Genomic DNA, 14221 nt, shown 5'->3' with positions numbered 1-14221 from the left:
AGGTCGTTGTAAAGATTAAAGGAATTAAAAAAAAAAAAAAGATTAAAGGAATTAGGGTGGAACAAGTACTCTATTGTCAACAAGTTGGTTGGCTGGAGGCCCTAACTAATCCTTACTCTATTCTTTCTTTTCAGACAGATATTGGGTTCATCTACAACTCTCCAGGTAGGCAGCAGTTGTTGGAAATATATGTATCTTCTGAGAAAAACCAGGTCAGGTGTTGAAATCATCTCAAAAATCCCTGTATGTTCAACACATGGGGGGAGAGTATTAGAAGGTGTGAATTATTTTCTGTACTTAACATTTTACTGTACTTCATGGTATTTTATCTTGTTTTATAATAACGTCTTTTTCTGCAAAAACCAAAGCATCTCTTTGGGTCAAATGCTAATTTTTTATTGCAGCCTTGGGTTGAATTTCTATTTTTCTATGCCAGTGTTTGAATTTTGTTGTTGTTGTTGTTTATTTCATTTCTTTTAATTGAAGTATGGTTGATTTACAATGTGTGGCCAGTGTTTGAATTTTGAGTAAACCTGACCATAACATACATACCAGGTTGAGGTTGGGACTTAGGGTTGCGGGAAATATTTGCCTCTCTCAGATCAGGACAGTAGCAACTATAAGTTCCCTGGATGGGAAAGGGGGGTCCCTGTTTCCTAAAGGCAATAGCTGGCAGCTTTTGCTTAAAGGTAGGAGTGACTCCCATTTCCCCCTGCCCCTGGCTGGGAACCAGAATATATGAGACACGTTTCCACACCCGTCTCCTACAGAAGCAAAGGCTGGTTTCAGGGAAGAAGGATAGAGACTGGAGGCTGGTCTCCCATGGGCCCTCTTCCTCTCCAGGTCACACACTCCTGAGGAAATGGCTTGGCCTCTGCCAGCCAAATGAACCCAGCAGTGGTGTGAGAGGCTACCTGAAAGTCACCATCTCTGCCCTCGGTGTGGGAGACCAGGCACCGGTGAGGCTGTCCCCCCAATACCCCAGGAGCATTTCCTACCCTGGCTGCTTCCGTGGGGCCCCCCGTGGGCCCCCCAAGAGGCCATTGCTCTTCACATGCTTTCATTTGTCCACTGTGTCCCTTCAGGGTTGTCCATCCCCACCCCAACCAAGCGGAAGGTTGGGGAAGCCAAGTCTGGTGGCCGTGACCTCCCTAAGACTCTGACCCTATCAGCTCTCTGGTCTCTCCAGGTAGATCAAAAGCTGACCTATAGGGCTGATGACACTGACATTCAGATCTTCAAGTCATCGGTGGTGCCCATCAACATGGCCTACTTACAGTTCTTCATCTACTGCGCGGAGGATCTCCACCTCAGTCAGTCAGGGCGGGGGAGGGGGTGACCCTGAGTTTCCCTACCCGCTGGCACTCTGGTTTCTCCTGGGGCTCCCCAGTTCCGTTTTGACACTACGATTTGGGGTGGGGGAGAGCGGGAGACTGAAATCTGCCTAGAATGGTTTTATGAAGGCCCCTTTAAAATGGGCCATGTGCCCCTGCCCTGTCTTTGATGCCCAGATGCAGACTCAAGGTTCCCTATGCCAGGCCCCACCCCCGCTGCTGTTGTGTGCCAGGACACACAACGGCACATGGAGACAGAGTGGAAATGGGAGGTGTCTGCCCAGGGGGCACCAAACCAAATTATGGGGGAGGGTTTTAAGTTGTTCTGTCACCTCTCCATTTCCCTCTCCTGAAAACAAGAAAAATGCTGCCATCTCAGAAATCTTTTAACTTCTTTGATCTTAGAGAAACACCACTCAGTGAGTCCTATGTTGGAGGTGGAACTAATTGGGGAAAAGGTAAGCATAAAAATGGTCTGAGACTTAGAGAAATTGGCACCTAGAAAAAAATAGTGTGGAGGAAAAGTGGCCAGGACCCCAGGAATCATATCCCAGTTCTTCCATTTATGGGTGATATGATCCCACTGGACCCGGGCCTCTGTGAAGGTGGAGGCCATGGCTTAGTCAGCCTGTATCCCAGAGCTGTGCCCAGTGCCCTGCATAGAGAAGATGCCCACCGAAAACCAAACATCCAAATGCACGGATGAGTGGACAAGTTGATGAAACAACATGCCTGCAAATGCACAACATTGAAACTGTCACCGTCCTCTTTGGACCTCAGTTTCTTCACCTAGAAATTGAAGGTTCTGGGCAAGAGAGTTGCTGACATTCCATGAACCTCTATGAACACACGGTAGCATTTTCCAAAGGGTGTTGATGGACGTTATGTGCAAAAAAAAGATCGCATGTTCAAATTTGGGGAATGCTGGGTTAAAGTTAAATAGATTTGTTTCAGAATTCATCAACCATCATTTCCACCATATTCTACCTATTAGAAGAAGTCATTAAATCCAGCCCATACATGAGGGGAGGGAGGTTAGTGTCCCCCTTTTGAAGGGGAGAGTACCAAAGGGAGGTGTGGACATATTTTGAAGCCACCACACTGAATATTTATTTCCCAATGAGTGGTTTAGGTACCCTGGAAGTAGGTGAGATACCGTTGGGTGGTAGAGGCATACATTTTTTCAAAAATTTTAATATTTCTGTGTTTTTCTTAGAGTGTATGAAAAAGTTAAGCAGTTCAACTAACCCTTGGTTTCACTGACATGATTGCTTAGAATAAGGCTAGGTTGAAAAAGGAAGTCAAGTGATGCTTTGGAAAGGGGCATACCATCAGCATTGTTGCTGCTGACTTTTTGTCGGGATCTTAGAGTTTATCTAACAAAATCTACGTGTTTGCACTGATGTAATAAAGTTAGTAACCCTGTATCTATGTAAAAGTTAATTGAAAGCTGATTTAAGGGAAAATATGAAGGAGTCTGGATCTAGGTAGCTACTCAAAGGACCAAGGTTGTAGCGGATGAGAAGTTGTCAAAGTGTCTTTGGACCAGGGATTCCCATGACCAGCCCTGTGCTGCAGACAGGTTCACCTGTGGGCTGGACCGGAAGGGCTGGGAGGTGAGGCCAGTGGAGGGAGGAGGGGACAGGCTGGCACTGACACTGCTTTGGGATGTCCCCAGCTCAAGACACACGTGCAGATGCAAACCGAGAGCCCGATATGGAACCAGATCCTGACCTTCCGGATTCAGGTATTGCTGTGGCATCACGCCCACCCTCTTCCTCCTGCACCACAAACAGAAGGGGGTTTGGGTGTTTGTGGGGGGGTATGGATGGACGGTAGGGGCCACGAAGCACGGCAGGAGGGGGCGGGGACTCTGCCTGATAGGGAGCGTGAGGAAGCCCAAGACACATTACAGAGAACCTTACTTGAAATGAATGGGGGAATTTCCTGGCGGTCCAGTGGTTAGGACTCTACGCCCTCACTGCTGAGGGCCTGGGTTCAATCCCTGGTCAGGGAACTATGATGATCTAGGAGGCCAGGTTAAAAAATAAAAAGAAATGAATGGACCCTACAACTGAACTTTCCAGAGAACTTAAACGTGCCCTTTCACCTACATTAAAAAAAATAGCAATCACTTTCAAGACTCATTCTAAATTGTATTATGCATTTTCTTATCTTCTAGGCAAAGTGCCCTGAACATAATTATAGCTCTTTGTTGATGGCTTAGAGGCACTACAGGAACACAGTTACATGCTGGGCTACATGTAGTGTGGGGCTGTTTGTTCCTACATCAAATGGCCCCAACATGCTCTTCTTTGTGGGGTTCTGTAGTCTGATTTCTAAAGCCTTCCAGTCCTTCTCAGTCACTTGTCAGCAGTGTGGATCCCAGTTTTCTCCAAGCCCTGGGAGAGCCTTGATTGCCTTTTGACTCCATGCCAGGCTTCTAAGAGCTGTGTGTAAAATAAGAGTATGCAGTCTGAGAGAGAACTTGGGCACTCCCATAAGTGAGAGTGTACAGAACTTTGTGTGGCATCTGTTTGGCTACCCAGGGAGTGTTTTGCTTTCCTTATATCTACCTTACATTTGTGTGACGTGAAATTAGCTACCCTTCTGTGGACCCTCCTCCCTGCTTCTCGTAGAATCTTCTGCCTCCTCGTGAGTCATCTTTTTTTTTTTTGGCTGCGTTGGGTCTTCGTTGCTGCGTGCGGGCTTTCTCTAGTTGCGGCGAGCGGGGGCTACCCTTTGTTGAGTAGGTCCTCCTACTGAGGACCCCAGGCCACACCCCAGGAACTGCTGTGAGCAGAGAAGAGGCCAGCTGAGAGGATTTGGGGCCCACTCAGACCTCACCCCCAACAGCTCTGTTTTATACGTGGATTTTTTTGTTTTTATAACTGAGGGCAGAGCAGAGATAAGACTCAGAAGCTTGGGTTCCAATCCTGATTCTACCCCTTACCGTGCGATCTCAAGCAAGTCCCTCTCTGGGCCTCAGTCCCGCTCGGTAAATAGGGACAATCAGGCCTTGCTGGGTTATGGCAGAGCGGGTAGGGGCTCTGCATGTTACATGAGAACTTCAGGAACTCAGCCTCTCTGTGCCACAGTGTTCCTGTCTGAAAATGGGAATAATCATAGCTCCTGGCTTCTGGGGTTGTAGGCGGGGTGGGTCTCTCAGGTGATCCACGTAGACCATTCAGGACATGCTGGGGACAACAGAAACCCTCCCCAGAGTGGCAGCTATGATGATTTACTCTTTGAGGAGATAGATGTCCCGCTGTTTAAAGGTTAAGTGCTAGGGAATTCCCTGGCGGTCCAGTGGTTAGGACTCCGTGCTCTCAGTGCTGAGGGCCCAGGTTCAATCCCTGGTCGGGGAACTAAGATCCCACAAGCTGCAGGTCACGGCCAAAAAAAAATTAAATTAAATTAAATTAAAATAAATAAATAAATAAAGGTTAACTGCTAAATGTGAGGAAGACATTCGAGGCCTACAACCTCCCCATGAGGCTTGGTAAACATGCCTCCAGACTGAAGGGCCGTGTGAAGACTGCGATCACGGAGCCCAAAGTAGGGTGGACTCGGGTCCACTAAGACCCGATTTATTTTATAAAATTTATAAAATAAATGTTATACATTTATTTATTTATTTGTTTTTATTTTTGGCTGTGTTGGGTCTTCGTTGTGGTGCGCAGGCTTCTCATTTTCATGGCTTCCCTTGTTGCAGAGCACGGGCTCTAGGTGCACGGGCTTCAGTAGTTGTGGCACGCGGCTCAGTAGTTGTGGCTCGCAGGTTTAGTCGCTCTGCGGCATATGTGATCTTCCCGGACCAGGGCTCGAACCCATGTCCCCTGCATTGGCAGGCAGATTCTTAACCACTGTGCCACCAGGGAAGCCAGGTCCACTAGGAAGCTTATGTAATGAGGGTCCATTTTAAGAGTAACAATACAAAATGATCATGGGACACAGTCCAAGGCCTTTCCCAGGCCCTTGCAAAGGGCCGATGCAGTGGGGGGCCCACAGCCAAAGGTCCATAAGCTCCCTGGGCTCACTGGTAACCGAGCCAGGCCTTGACCCAGACTCAGGACTTTCCACCTGCTCCCAGTCTCAGCAAGGCCCAGGCCATCCGAGCAGGCACCCACTGCCCCTGTCGCTTGCCCCTTGCAGCTGCCCTGCCTCTCCAGCTACATCAAGTTCAGAGTCTTGGACTGGTGAGCAACTGGGTGGAGACTGGAAAACACGCCAGGGAGGAAGTAATCAGAGCTGGGCCAGGGGCTCAGCCTGCAGGGTGTGTTTCTCTCCAGCCCCAGGAACAAGTGCCACGATGAGATCGGGACGGTCAGCCTGTCCCTCAACCAGATCTCATCCACTGGAGCAGAAATAGAAGGCAAGCAAGCCCCCGGCCCCACCTCCTGCACCTCTCCCACTGGACCTGGGGACCCTTCTCACCCTCTCCCCTTGCAGGCATGTACTCTGGCTTCCTCCCCTGCTTTGGCCCCAGCTTCCTGACTCTCCGTGGGGGTAAAAAGGCCCCTTTCAGGATCAAGGAAGAAGACGCTGTAAGCTTCTCATGTCAGCTCTAGGGAACAGAGGAGGTAAAACCAACCATGTGTAAGGCGCCAGGGCCTGGGAAATGCCTGGGGAGGGCCAGGCCCTGGTTTCTGCCCACCACACTCCAGTAGAGGACTTGAAGGCTGTACATAAATGGCCATATAAACACGGGGCGTGTGCTGCGGCACAAGAAAGGAACAGACGGAGTGCTCTGGGCAGTCACTGAGGAAGGGACATTGAGATGAGACCTCGGGTAAGAGTTTCGGCAGGTGGAAAGTCATGGGCAACAAAAGAAACAGCACAGGTAAATGTGGAAAAGCACTGGGTTATTCAAGACTGGTGGTAAATGCCAGAAAGCCAATTGGCAAAAGAAGGGAATGGGGCTGGGAAGGACTCTGAGTGAGGAAGAGCCGCAGAAACCAGGACCTCAATGCCATTATAGGAGACTCTCCATCTCTCATCTCTGCTGCTCTTTCCTGGGCCTCATTCATTCCTACTGCAGTCTGGCCTCCCTGCTGGGAAGAGGACCATAGAAGCCTGTACTAGGGAAGGCCAGGGAAGCATTCTAACTGGCCTTCCTAGGTCATGTGTGCTCCCCTTGGACCAATCACTGTTGCTGAGGAGGCGGGGCCTGTCCTGATTGGCCAGGCTGGGATAATTCAATAGGTACCACGGTCCCCTCCAAGCATGAGGGGTTTACCAGGAACAGGGTCCTTCAGGTGGGCCAGCAGGTAGAACTGCATGAAGGGAAAGAGTGGACCTAAGGGTATAGAAGACGGCTCAGGGCCCAGAGGTTTCCAGGCATGGCCGTGACTGGAGTTTCTGGAATTCCTCCCTGGGATTGTGGTCAGCCCTAGGTAGGAAGTTACAGGACAACCCTGTCCTTCCTCAGAGGTTTCAGGGGAGACTTTCCTGGTTTTTTTTTTTTTTTTCTCTCCCTTTTCTCACCGTTTTCCTTCCTGTCACACTAGACTATTCCCAACATTGTTAAGGATGGTTTAGCTTATCGAGGCCGAGTCTTCCTGGAGTTAATCACCCACATCAAGTCCCATCAAGATGCTAAGATGAAGGATCTCTCCCGAGATGTGATCAGCGTAGAGGTAACCCAGGAAGAAAGAGCTCCTCTGCCTGCCCCTAGTCTGCTGTGGGTCCCGTTTCTGACATTGCAAGAGGCCCTGGCCAGCAGGGGAATGCGCTTTTTGGATGTGTGAGAATGTTTGGTCGATCCACCTGAGTCTTTGCTAAGCCCCTATGGGGGCTTCCTGCTGTGCCAATCCCAGGAGGTCAGGGGAACCAGTAAAGACAAGGCTTCAGTTTAGGAGATGTGTAATCCAGTTAAGGAGAAATGATGTTCTAAGGAGCCTGGATTTCTTCCTGAAGACCAAGGAGGGTCACTGAGGCAGGAAGGGGCAGGAGGAAGAGAGTCAGGAATAGATTGGAAGGGAGTAAATTGGGCCACCCAGTTAAGAGAAATGGGGACACAGTTACAGGGGAGGAGAACTGGAGAGGAGGGAGCAGGTGCCAGAGACCCTTTGGAAACAACGATCAGAGCCACAGACCAACAGGACACTAAGAAGTGAGGCTGACTCCCATTTTCTGCCTCAGGTGGCGAGGTGGGAAGGTGGGGGGCGTACATCAACATGGGCTCCCCAAAGGAGGAACAGGTCTGGGGGAGATGATGAATCCCACCTTTGACGTGTGCTTGTGAGACTCCCACGAAGACCAGTCCCCAAGGCTGCTAGACAACAGGATGTGTCATCAACACACATCCAAGGATCTATCCAAGGTTCTGGAGGAATTGCCCTGGGGAGTAGGTGGAGTGAAGGGAGAAGGGAGCTGAGGCTGGAGCCCATCAGGAAGCACAGCCTATGAGACTGGAGGAGGAAGAGGGTGACCCTGCAGAGAGACGGAGGGGGAGTCTGCAAAGCGGAGAACTGAGGCAGCCTCCGGAGGGGAGAGTTGCAGAAAGGAGCGATCAACGATCTGAATGTGGCGGAGAGAAAGGCTGAGGACCCAAAAGTGTGCGCTGGTTATTAGGAAGACACCAGTAGCCTTGGGTCAGGAGAGAAGCCAGGCTGCCGTGGTGGGAGGGAGAAGTTACAGACGGTGCATAGAGGCAAGTGCATAGAAACTTGGCTGCAAAGTTGAAGGAGATAAGATCAGGTCACAGCTAAATAGTGGCTCAGACAGGAGAAGGAGGGTTATTTTTTAAGAGGGGGAGATTTGAGCTAGTGAACAGACTGGGAGAATGCATAAGTAGGTCAGAGGTGGACAGCGGAAATGAGAGAGGGGCTCACATGATGGATGGAGGACCTGAGCAGACGGACCCGCGGTGGGAGGACAGGGTTTGAGAAAAGCCAAGAGCAGATGTGCGTGTGTATGCATCCTCCACCACGCACCCCTGCCCACACTCGGTCTCATCCGACAGGGGGCATTTAGGCAAAAAGGAGAGGGGTGGGGTGGCCCAACTCAGAGTCTAGCCTGACCAGGGAGAAGACCCTCCTGCCTGATTTCAGGAAGAGAAGGAACCAGGACTGGCTGGGTGGAGGGGGCCAGGTGACGGAAGTCCTGGGAGGAACTTCCCTTGATCAGCCAGGTGAGTGGGAGTCAAGGCAGGATTTTGAGAGGGGGCAGGGGTTCAGTGATGGTCTAGGTCACCCTGAATAGAAGCAAAGGTGGCTTTTGAAAGAAACTGGGCACCTCATGCTTGCCTCCCTGCCTGTCTCTATAGCCTTGTTCATCCCTTGGCTTATGTACGGGGGACGTGGTGGGTTATTGTTTTAGAAGCACCAGAACCGCCAAAAGTATGGGCTGTGCGTCATCTTCCTTTCCTGTACCATGATGCCCAACTTTAAGGACCTGATCCAATTCGAGGTCAGCATTGGTCACTATGGAAACAAGATGGACCTGAGTTACAAGCCTCTCGTCTCCACCACACAGTACAGCCAAGTGATATATGATGGTAAGAGTCAGATCCAACCAAAGGGTAGAGATCAGCCAGTGCATGCCGGGCTCTTTGTTGGTCCTTTTAATGGTATTAGCTCATGGTACATTCATAAGCATTGTTAACCCACATTAGACGTGAAGAAAGTGAGCTTCAGGGAGGTGAAGTTACCTGCTAAACATTGCACAGCTAGCTAGTAGGTGGTGAACCCATGACAAGAACTGAAACTAGGTTTTGACTTCAAGTCCTTCTCTACACTACATTCCACACCACAGCTTCCCAACCTCATCTTCTTTCCTACTACTCTGAACCACCCCCATCCAGCCATGTGGCTACCATCCACTACTCACCTGCCCACCTTCCATCCTTCCATGAATCCACTTATCCACGCATTCGTCCATTCAACTACCACCCATCTACTATCACAAACATCCAACCAACCACCCATCCACCCATCCACCCATCCATCCTTTCATCCAATGTATACTCATTGGACACTTCCATGGGGCACTATAAGTTTCTCAAAGTGCAGTCCCTAGGGCAGCCCCATCAGCATCACCTGGGAACTGATAGAAATGCATATTCTTGGCTTCAGCCCAGACCTACAGTATCAGAAAACAGAACAGCAATCTGTGTTTCAACAAGCCCTCCAGGTGACTGGGATGCATGCTAAAGTTTGAGAACCACTGCTCTAGAGGAACATTCTCTCATTTTCATCTTTGTCAGCTTCACCTTCTTATCACCCATGGAGGGCTTTCCATGCATCCCCCTTGTCTGCCTGTTATTTTAATAACAGCTTTTTTAAAAATATAATTCATACACCATACAATTCATCCATGTATACAATTCAATAGTTTTTAGTATATTCACAGAATTGTGCTACTATCACCATGGTCAATTTTACGACATTTTCATCACTCCAAAAGGAAACCCTGTACCCAGTAGCTATTTCTCCTCTACCTCTCCAACCTTAGGCAACCACTGATCTACTTGCTGTCTTATAGAGTTTCCTATCCTGGACATTTCATATAAATAGAATCAAACAATGTATGGTCCTCGGTGACTGCTTCTTTCACTTAGCATAATGCTCTACTTGTTTTTAAATTATGAAATATATACAAAAAGTATATTAAATGTATATGTATAGTTTAAAGAAGAATAATGAAATGTGTACCCATGAACTCACCACCCAGCTTAAAAAGTAAAAAATTATCTTAGAGGGGATGAAAATTGCCGAAGCATCTTAGAAGTTCCCTGTGTGCTCTACCCACATCCACTTACCCAAGAAATAGCACGATGCTGAGTCTTGTGATAATCACATCCTTGCTTTTCTTTTTTAATTTTTACCACCTTTGTATGCTACCCTATACAGCATACTATTTTTACATCTTATATATATGGAAACTTTCAGTCTGTATTCATCTGTTTCGCATCTTTTGCTCAATATTAAATTTTTATATCAGTATGTAAGCTGAAGTTCATTTTCATTTCTGTGTATATTCCACTGCATGATTATACCACAAATTATGTGGTTTATGTAGACATTTAGATTGTACCATTTTTATCTACCGTAATAATGTTGTGAACATTCTTGTACATGTCTCTTGGTCACAAGTGTAAGACTTCCTCTAAATTATATACCCAGGAGTGGAAGAGAAATTCAAAGCAAAAGTAATTATACCAAATTACACTCTCATCAGCATGGTATGAGAGTTGCTATTACTTTGCGTTCTCACCAGTACTTGACCTTGCCCAGCCTTTTCATTCCTGCCAGTCTGGTGGGTATATTACAAGATCTTGATTTGCAATTTCCTGGTTATAAATGGAGGTTGAGCACCTTTTCATATGTTTCCAAGCATTTGTCTTTCCTCATCTTTCTTTTTCAATTTTTATTGGCGTATATTTGATTTACAATGTTGTGTTAGCTGCAGGTGTACAGCAAAGTGAATCAGTTGTACATATACATATATCCACTCTTTTTTAGATTATTTTCCTATATAGGCCATTACAGACTATTGAGTAGAGTTCCCTGTGCTATACAGTAGGTCCTTATTAGTTATCTATTTTATATATAGTGGTGGGTATATGTCAATCCCAATCTCCCAATTTATCCCTTTCCCTTCTTTCTCCCCTGGTAACCATAAGTCAGTTTTCTACATCTGTGACTCTATTTCTGTTTTGTAAATAAGTTCATTTGTACCAATTTTTTTTTTGGCCACGCCGCATGACTTGTGGGATCTCAGTTCCCCGACCAAGGATTGAACCCAGGCCACAGCAGTGAAAGCCCAGAATCCTAACCACTAGGCCACCAGAGAACTCCCTGTACCATTTTTTTTTAGATTCCACATATAAGCAATATCACATGATATTTGTCTATGTCTATCTGACTGACTTCACTCAGTATGGCAATCTCTAGGTCCATCCATGTTGCCGCAAATGGCATTATTTCATTCTTTTTTATGGCTAAGTAATATTCCATTGTATATATGTACGACTTCTTCTTTATCCACTCCTCTGTCGATGGACATTTAGGTTGCTTCCATGTCTTGGCTGTTGTAAATAGTGCTGCAATGAACATTGGGGTGCATGTATCTTTTCAAATTGTGGTTTTGTCCAGATATATGCCCAGGAGTGGGATTGCTGGATCATATGGTAGCTCTATATTTAGTTTTCTAAGGAACCTCCATAATGTTCTCCATGATGGTTGTACCAATTTACATTCCCAACAGTGTAAGAGGGTTCCCTTTTCTCCACACCCTCTCCAGCATTTATTGTTTGTAGATTTTTTTTTTGGCTGAGCCGAGCGTGGCTTGTGGGATCTTAGTTCCCCCACCAGGTATTGAAGCCGCACCCCCTGCATTGGGAGCGTGGAATCTTAACCACTGGACCGCCAGGGAAGTCCCTCTATTATTCTATTTGGCTGTATTTTTCTTTTTTTCTTTGTTTTTTTGGCTGTGTTGAGTCTTTGTTGCTGTGTGCGGGCTTTTCTCTAATTGCGGTGAGCAGGAGCTACTCTTTGTTGTGGTGCGCAGGTTTCTCATTGCAGTGGCTTCTCTTGTTGCAGAGCATGGGCCCTAGAGCGTGCAGGCTTCAGTAGTTGTGGTGCATGGTCTCAGTAGTTGCAGCGTACTGGCTTAGTTGCTCCTTGGCATGTGGGATCTTCTCGGACCAGGGCTCAAACCCGTGTCCCCTGCGTTGGCAGGAGGATTCTTAACCACTGCGCCACCAGGGAAGTCCCTGGCTGTATTTTTCTTATTGATTTGTATGTTATTTTTTTCTGGGAATAATCTTCTGTCAGATATGTGTGTGTTGTAAATATCTTCTCCAACTTTGGAGCTTTCATTCTCTTAATTGTGGCTTTTTCTTTTTTTTATTGAGGTATTATTTACAAACAATAAAATGCACAGACTTTAAGTGTACAGTTGGATGAATTTGGGCACATACATACATCCATGTAGCCATCATGGGTAGAAATTTCCGTCACCCAACAAAGCTGCCATGTACCCCTTTTCAGGCAATCTCTGCAAACCCTGCAGGCAATCGTTGTGCTTTCTATCACTATAGATTTGTTTTGCTTGTTCTACAACTTCACGTAAATGAAACCATGCATATGGTACCCTTTCTTTTCCTATGGCTTCTTTAGCTCAGCCTAGTGTTTTAGATATTCGTCCATGTTGTTGCATATTTCAGTATTCCATTATATGAATATGACATTATATGATAGTACTCCATTATATGAATATGACAGTTTATTTATCCATTCCCCTGTTCATGGACATTTGGATTGATTCAAGTTTTGGTGTATTATGAGTAAAGCTGCTATGAACATTCTTGTACAAATTTTTTTGTGGAAACGTTCTTGCATTTCTCTCGGGTAAATACCTATAAACGGAATTTGGGTTTTAAAGAAAATACCTAACATTTTCCCAAAGTGGTTGTACCATTTTACATGCCCGCAGCAACGTGAGTGTTCCACTGCTCCACATCCTTGTCAGCTTTTGATATTGTTAGCCTTTTTCGTTTGAGTCATTCTGGTGGGTGTGAGGTTGTACCTAATTGTAATTTTAATTTCCATTTCTTTAATCACTAATGATACTGAGCATCTTTTCATGCTCACATATCTTTCTTTAGTGAAAGGACTGTTCACGTTTTTGCCTATCTTTCATTGTTTGTCTTTTTATATGACATCGCAGGAGTTCTTTTATATTTTGGATACAAGTCCTTTGTCAGATATGTTCTGCTAATAGTTTCTTCCACTCTGTGGTTTGATTTTTCAATTTCCAAGCAGTGTCTTTGGAAGATCAAAAGTTTCGAATTCTGATGTTTAATTTGTTGATTAGCTTATCTTTTAGAGTAGTGCATTATGTGGTCTAAGAACTATTTGTCTTCCCCAAACCAAGATCGTGAAGATATTCTCCTGTGTTTCATTCTATAAGCTTTATAAGTTTAGCTTCTTTGTTTAGGATTATGGCCTAACTTGACTTAATTTTTGTATCTAATATGAGGAAGGGCTCAGAATTCTTTTGGTCTATACAGATATCCAATTCAGCACCATTTGTTGAAAAGACTATTCATTTCCACATTGAATAACTTTGACACCTTTGGTGAAAATTGATCAACCATATATTGTGGGTCTCCTTCTAGAATCCCTATTCTGTTCCATTGATCTGTTTGTCTATCTTTATGCCAATATCACACCATCTTGATTACTGTAGCTCTAAAGCAAGTCTTGAAATCAGGTAGTGTAAGTCTTCCAACTTTGTTGTTCTTTTACAAAATAATACAATTTCTGGCTATTCTGGTTCTTTTCCACTTTCATATAAATTTTAGCATCAGCTTGACAATTTCTACCAAAAAAAGCCTGCTGGAATTTTCCTGTCTTTTGTTTTAATCAAATGTTTTTTATTTGTTTTGTTTTGGTTTGGTTTTAGTATTGCATTCTATCTTCGCTATTGACTTACTAGCTATACATCTTTGATTATTTTTAGTGGTTGCTTGGGGATTACAGTAGTGACCCTTAACCTATCAGAGTCTACCTTGAGTTAATATTATGCTACTTTACATATAATAATTGTTATATTTATTACATATAATATGTAATACAATTATAATAGCATAATTGTATTTTCACGTTTGTTATACACTCTCGAATTGGTTTGCTAGTACTTTTTTTTGCCTGATTTTTTTTTTTAAACATCTTTATTGGAGTATAATTGCTTTACAATGGTGTGTTAGTTTCTGCTGTATAACAAAGTGAATCAGCTATACATACACATACATCCCCATATCTCCTCCCTCTTGCGTCTCCCTCCCACCCTCCCTATCCCATGCCTCTAGGTGGACACAAGGTTTGTTAGAATTTTGATTAGGATTTTTGCATCTGTATTTATGAATGAGATTGACT

General features: G+C 45.6%; 1 protein-coding gene across 1 annotated transcript in view; it reads left to right on the top strand.

Moving 5' to 3' along the window:
* The window catches only part of FER1L5 (fer-1 like family member 5), a 56122-nt gene that overhangs the window by 15637 nt on the left and 26264 nt on the right, over positions 1–14221 (top strand). Inside the window, exons 10-19 of the mRNA XM_028162651.2 lie at positions 135–165; positions 844–959; positions 1190–1313; positions 1740–1792; positions 3013–3081; positions 5490–5533; positions 5627–5709; positions 5787–5881; positions 6845–6973; positions 8658–8835. Of these exons, the coding sequence (XP_028018452.2) occupies positions 135–165; positions 844–959; positions 1190–1313; positions 1740–1792; positions 3013–3081; positions 5490–5533; positions 5627–5709; positions 5787–5881; positions 6845–6973; positions 8658–8835 (922 nt within the window). The remainder of the gene's footprint in view (positions 1–134; positions 166–843; positions 960–1189; positions 1314–1739; positions 1793–3012; positions 3082–5489; positions 5534–5626; positions 5710–5786; positions 5882–6844; positions 6974–8657; positions 8836–14221) is intronic.

The sequence above is a fragment of the Balaenoptera acutorostrata genome, chromosome 12, assembly GCF_949987535.1.
Source record: "Balaenoptera acutorostrata chromosome 12, mBalAcu1.1, whole genome shotgun sequence".
In the NCBI taxonomy this organism is placed as follows: domain Eukaryota; kingdom Metazoa; phylum Chordata; class Mammalia; order Artiodactyla; family Balaenopteridae; genus Balaenoptera; species Balaenoptera acutorostrata.
This window is presented reverse-complemented; position numbering and strand designations above follow the sequence as displayed.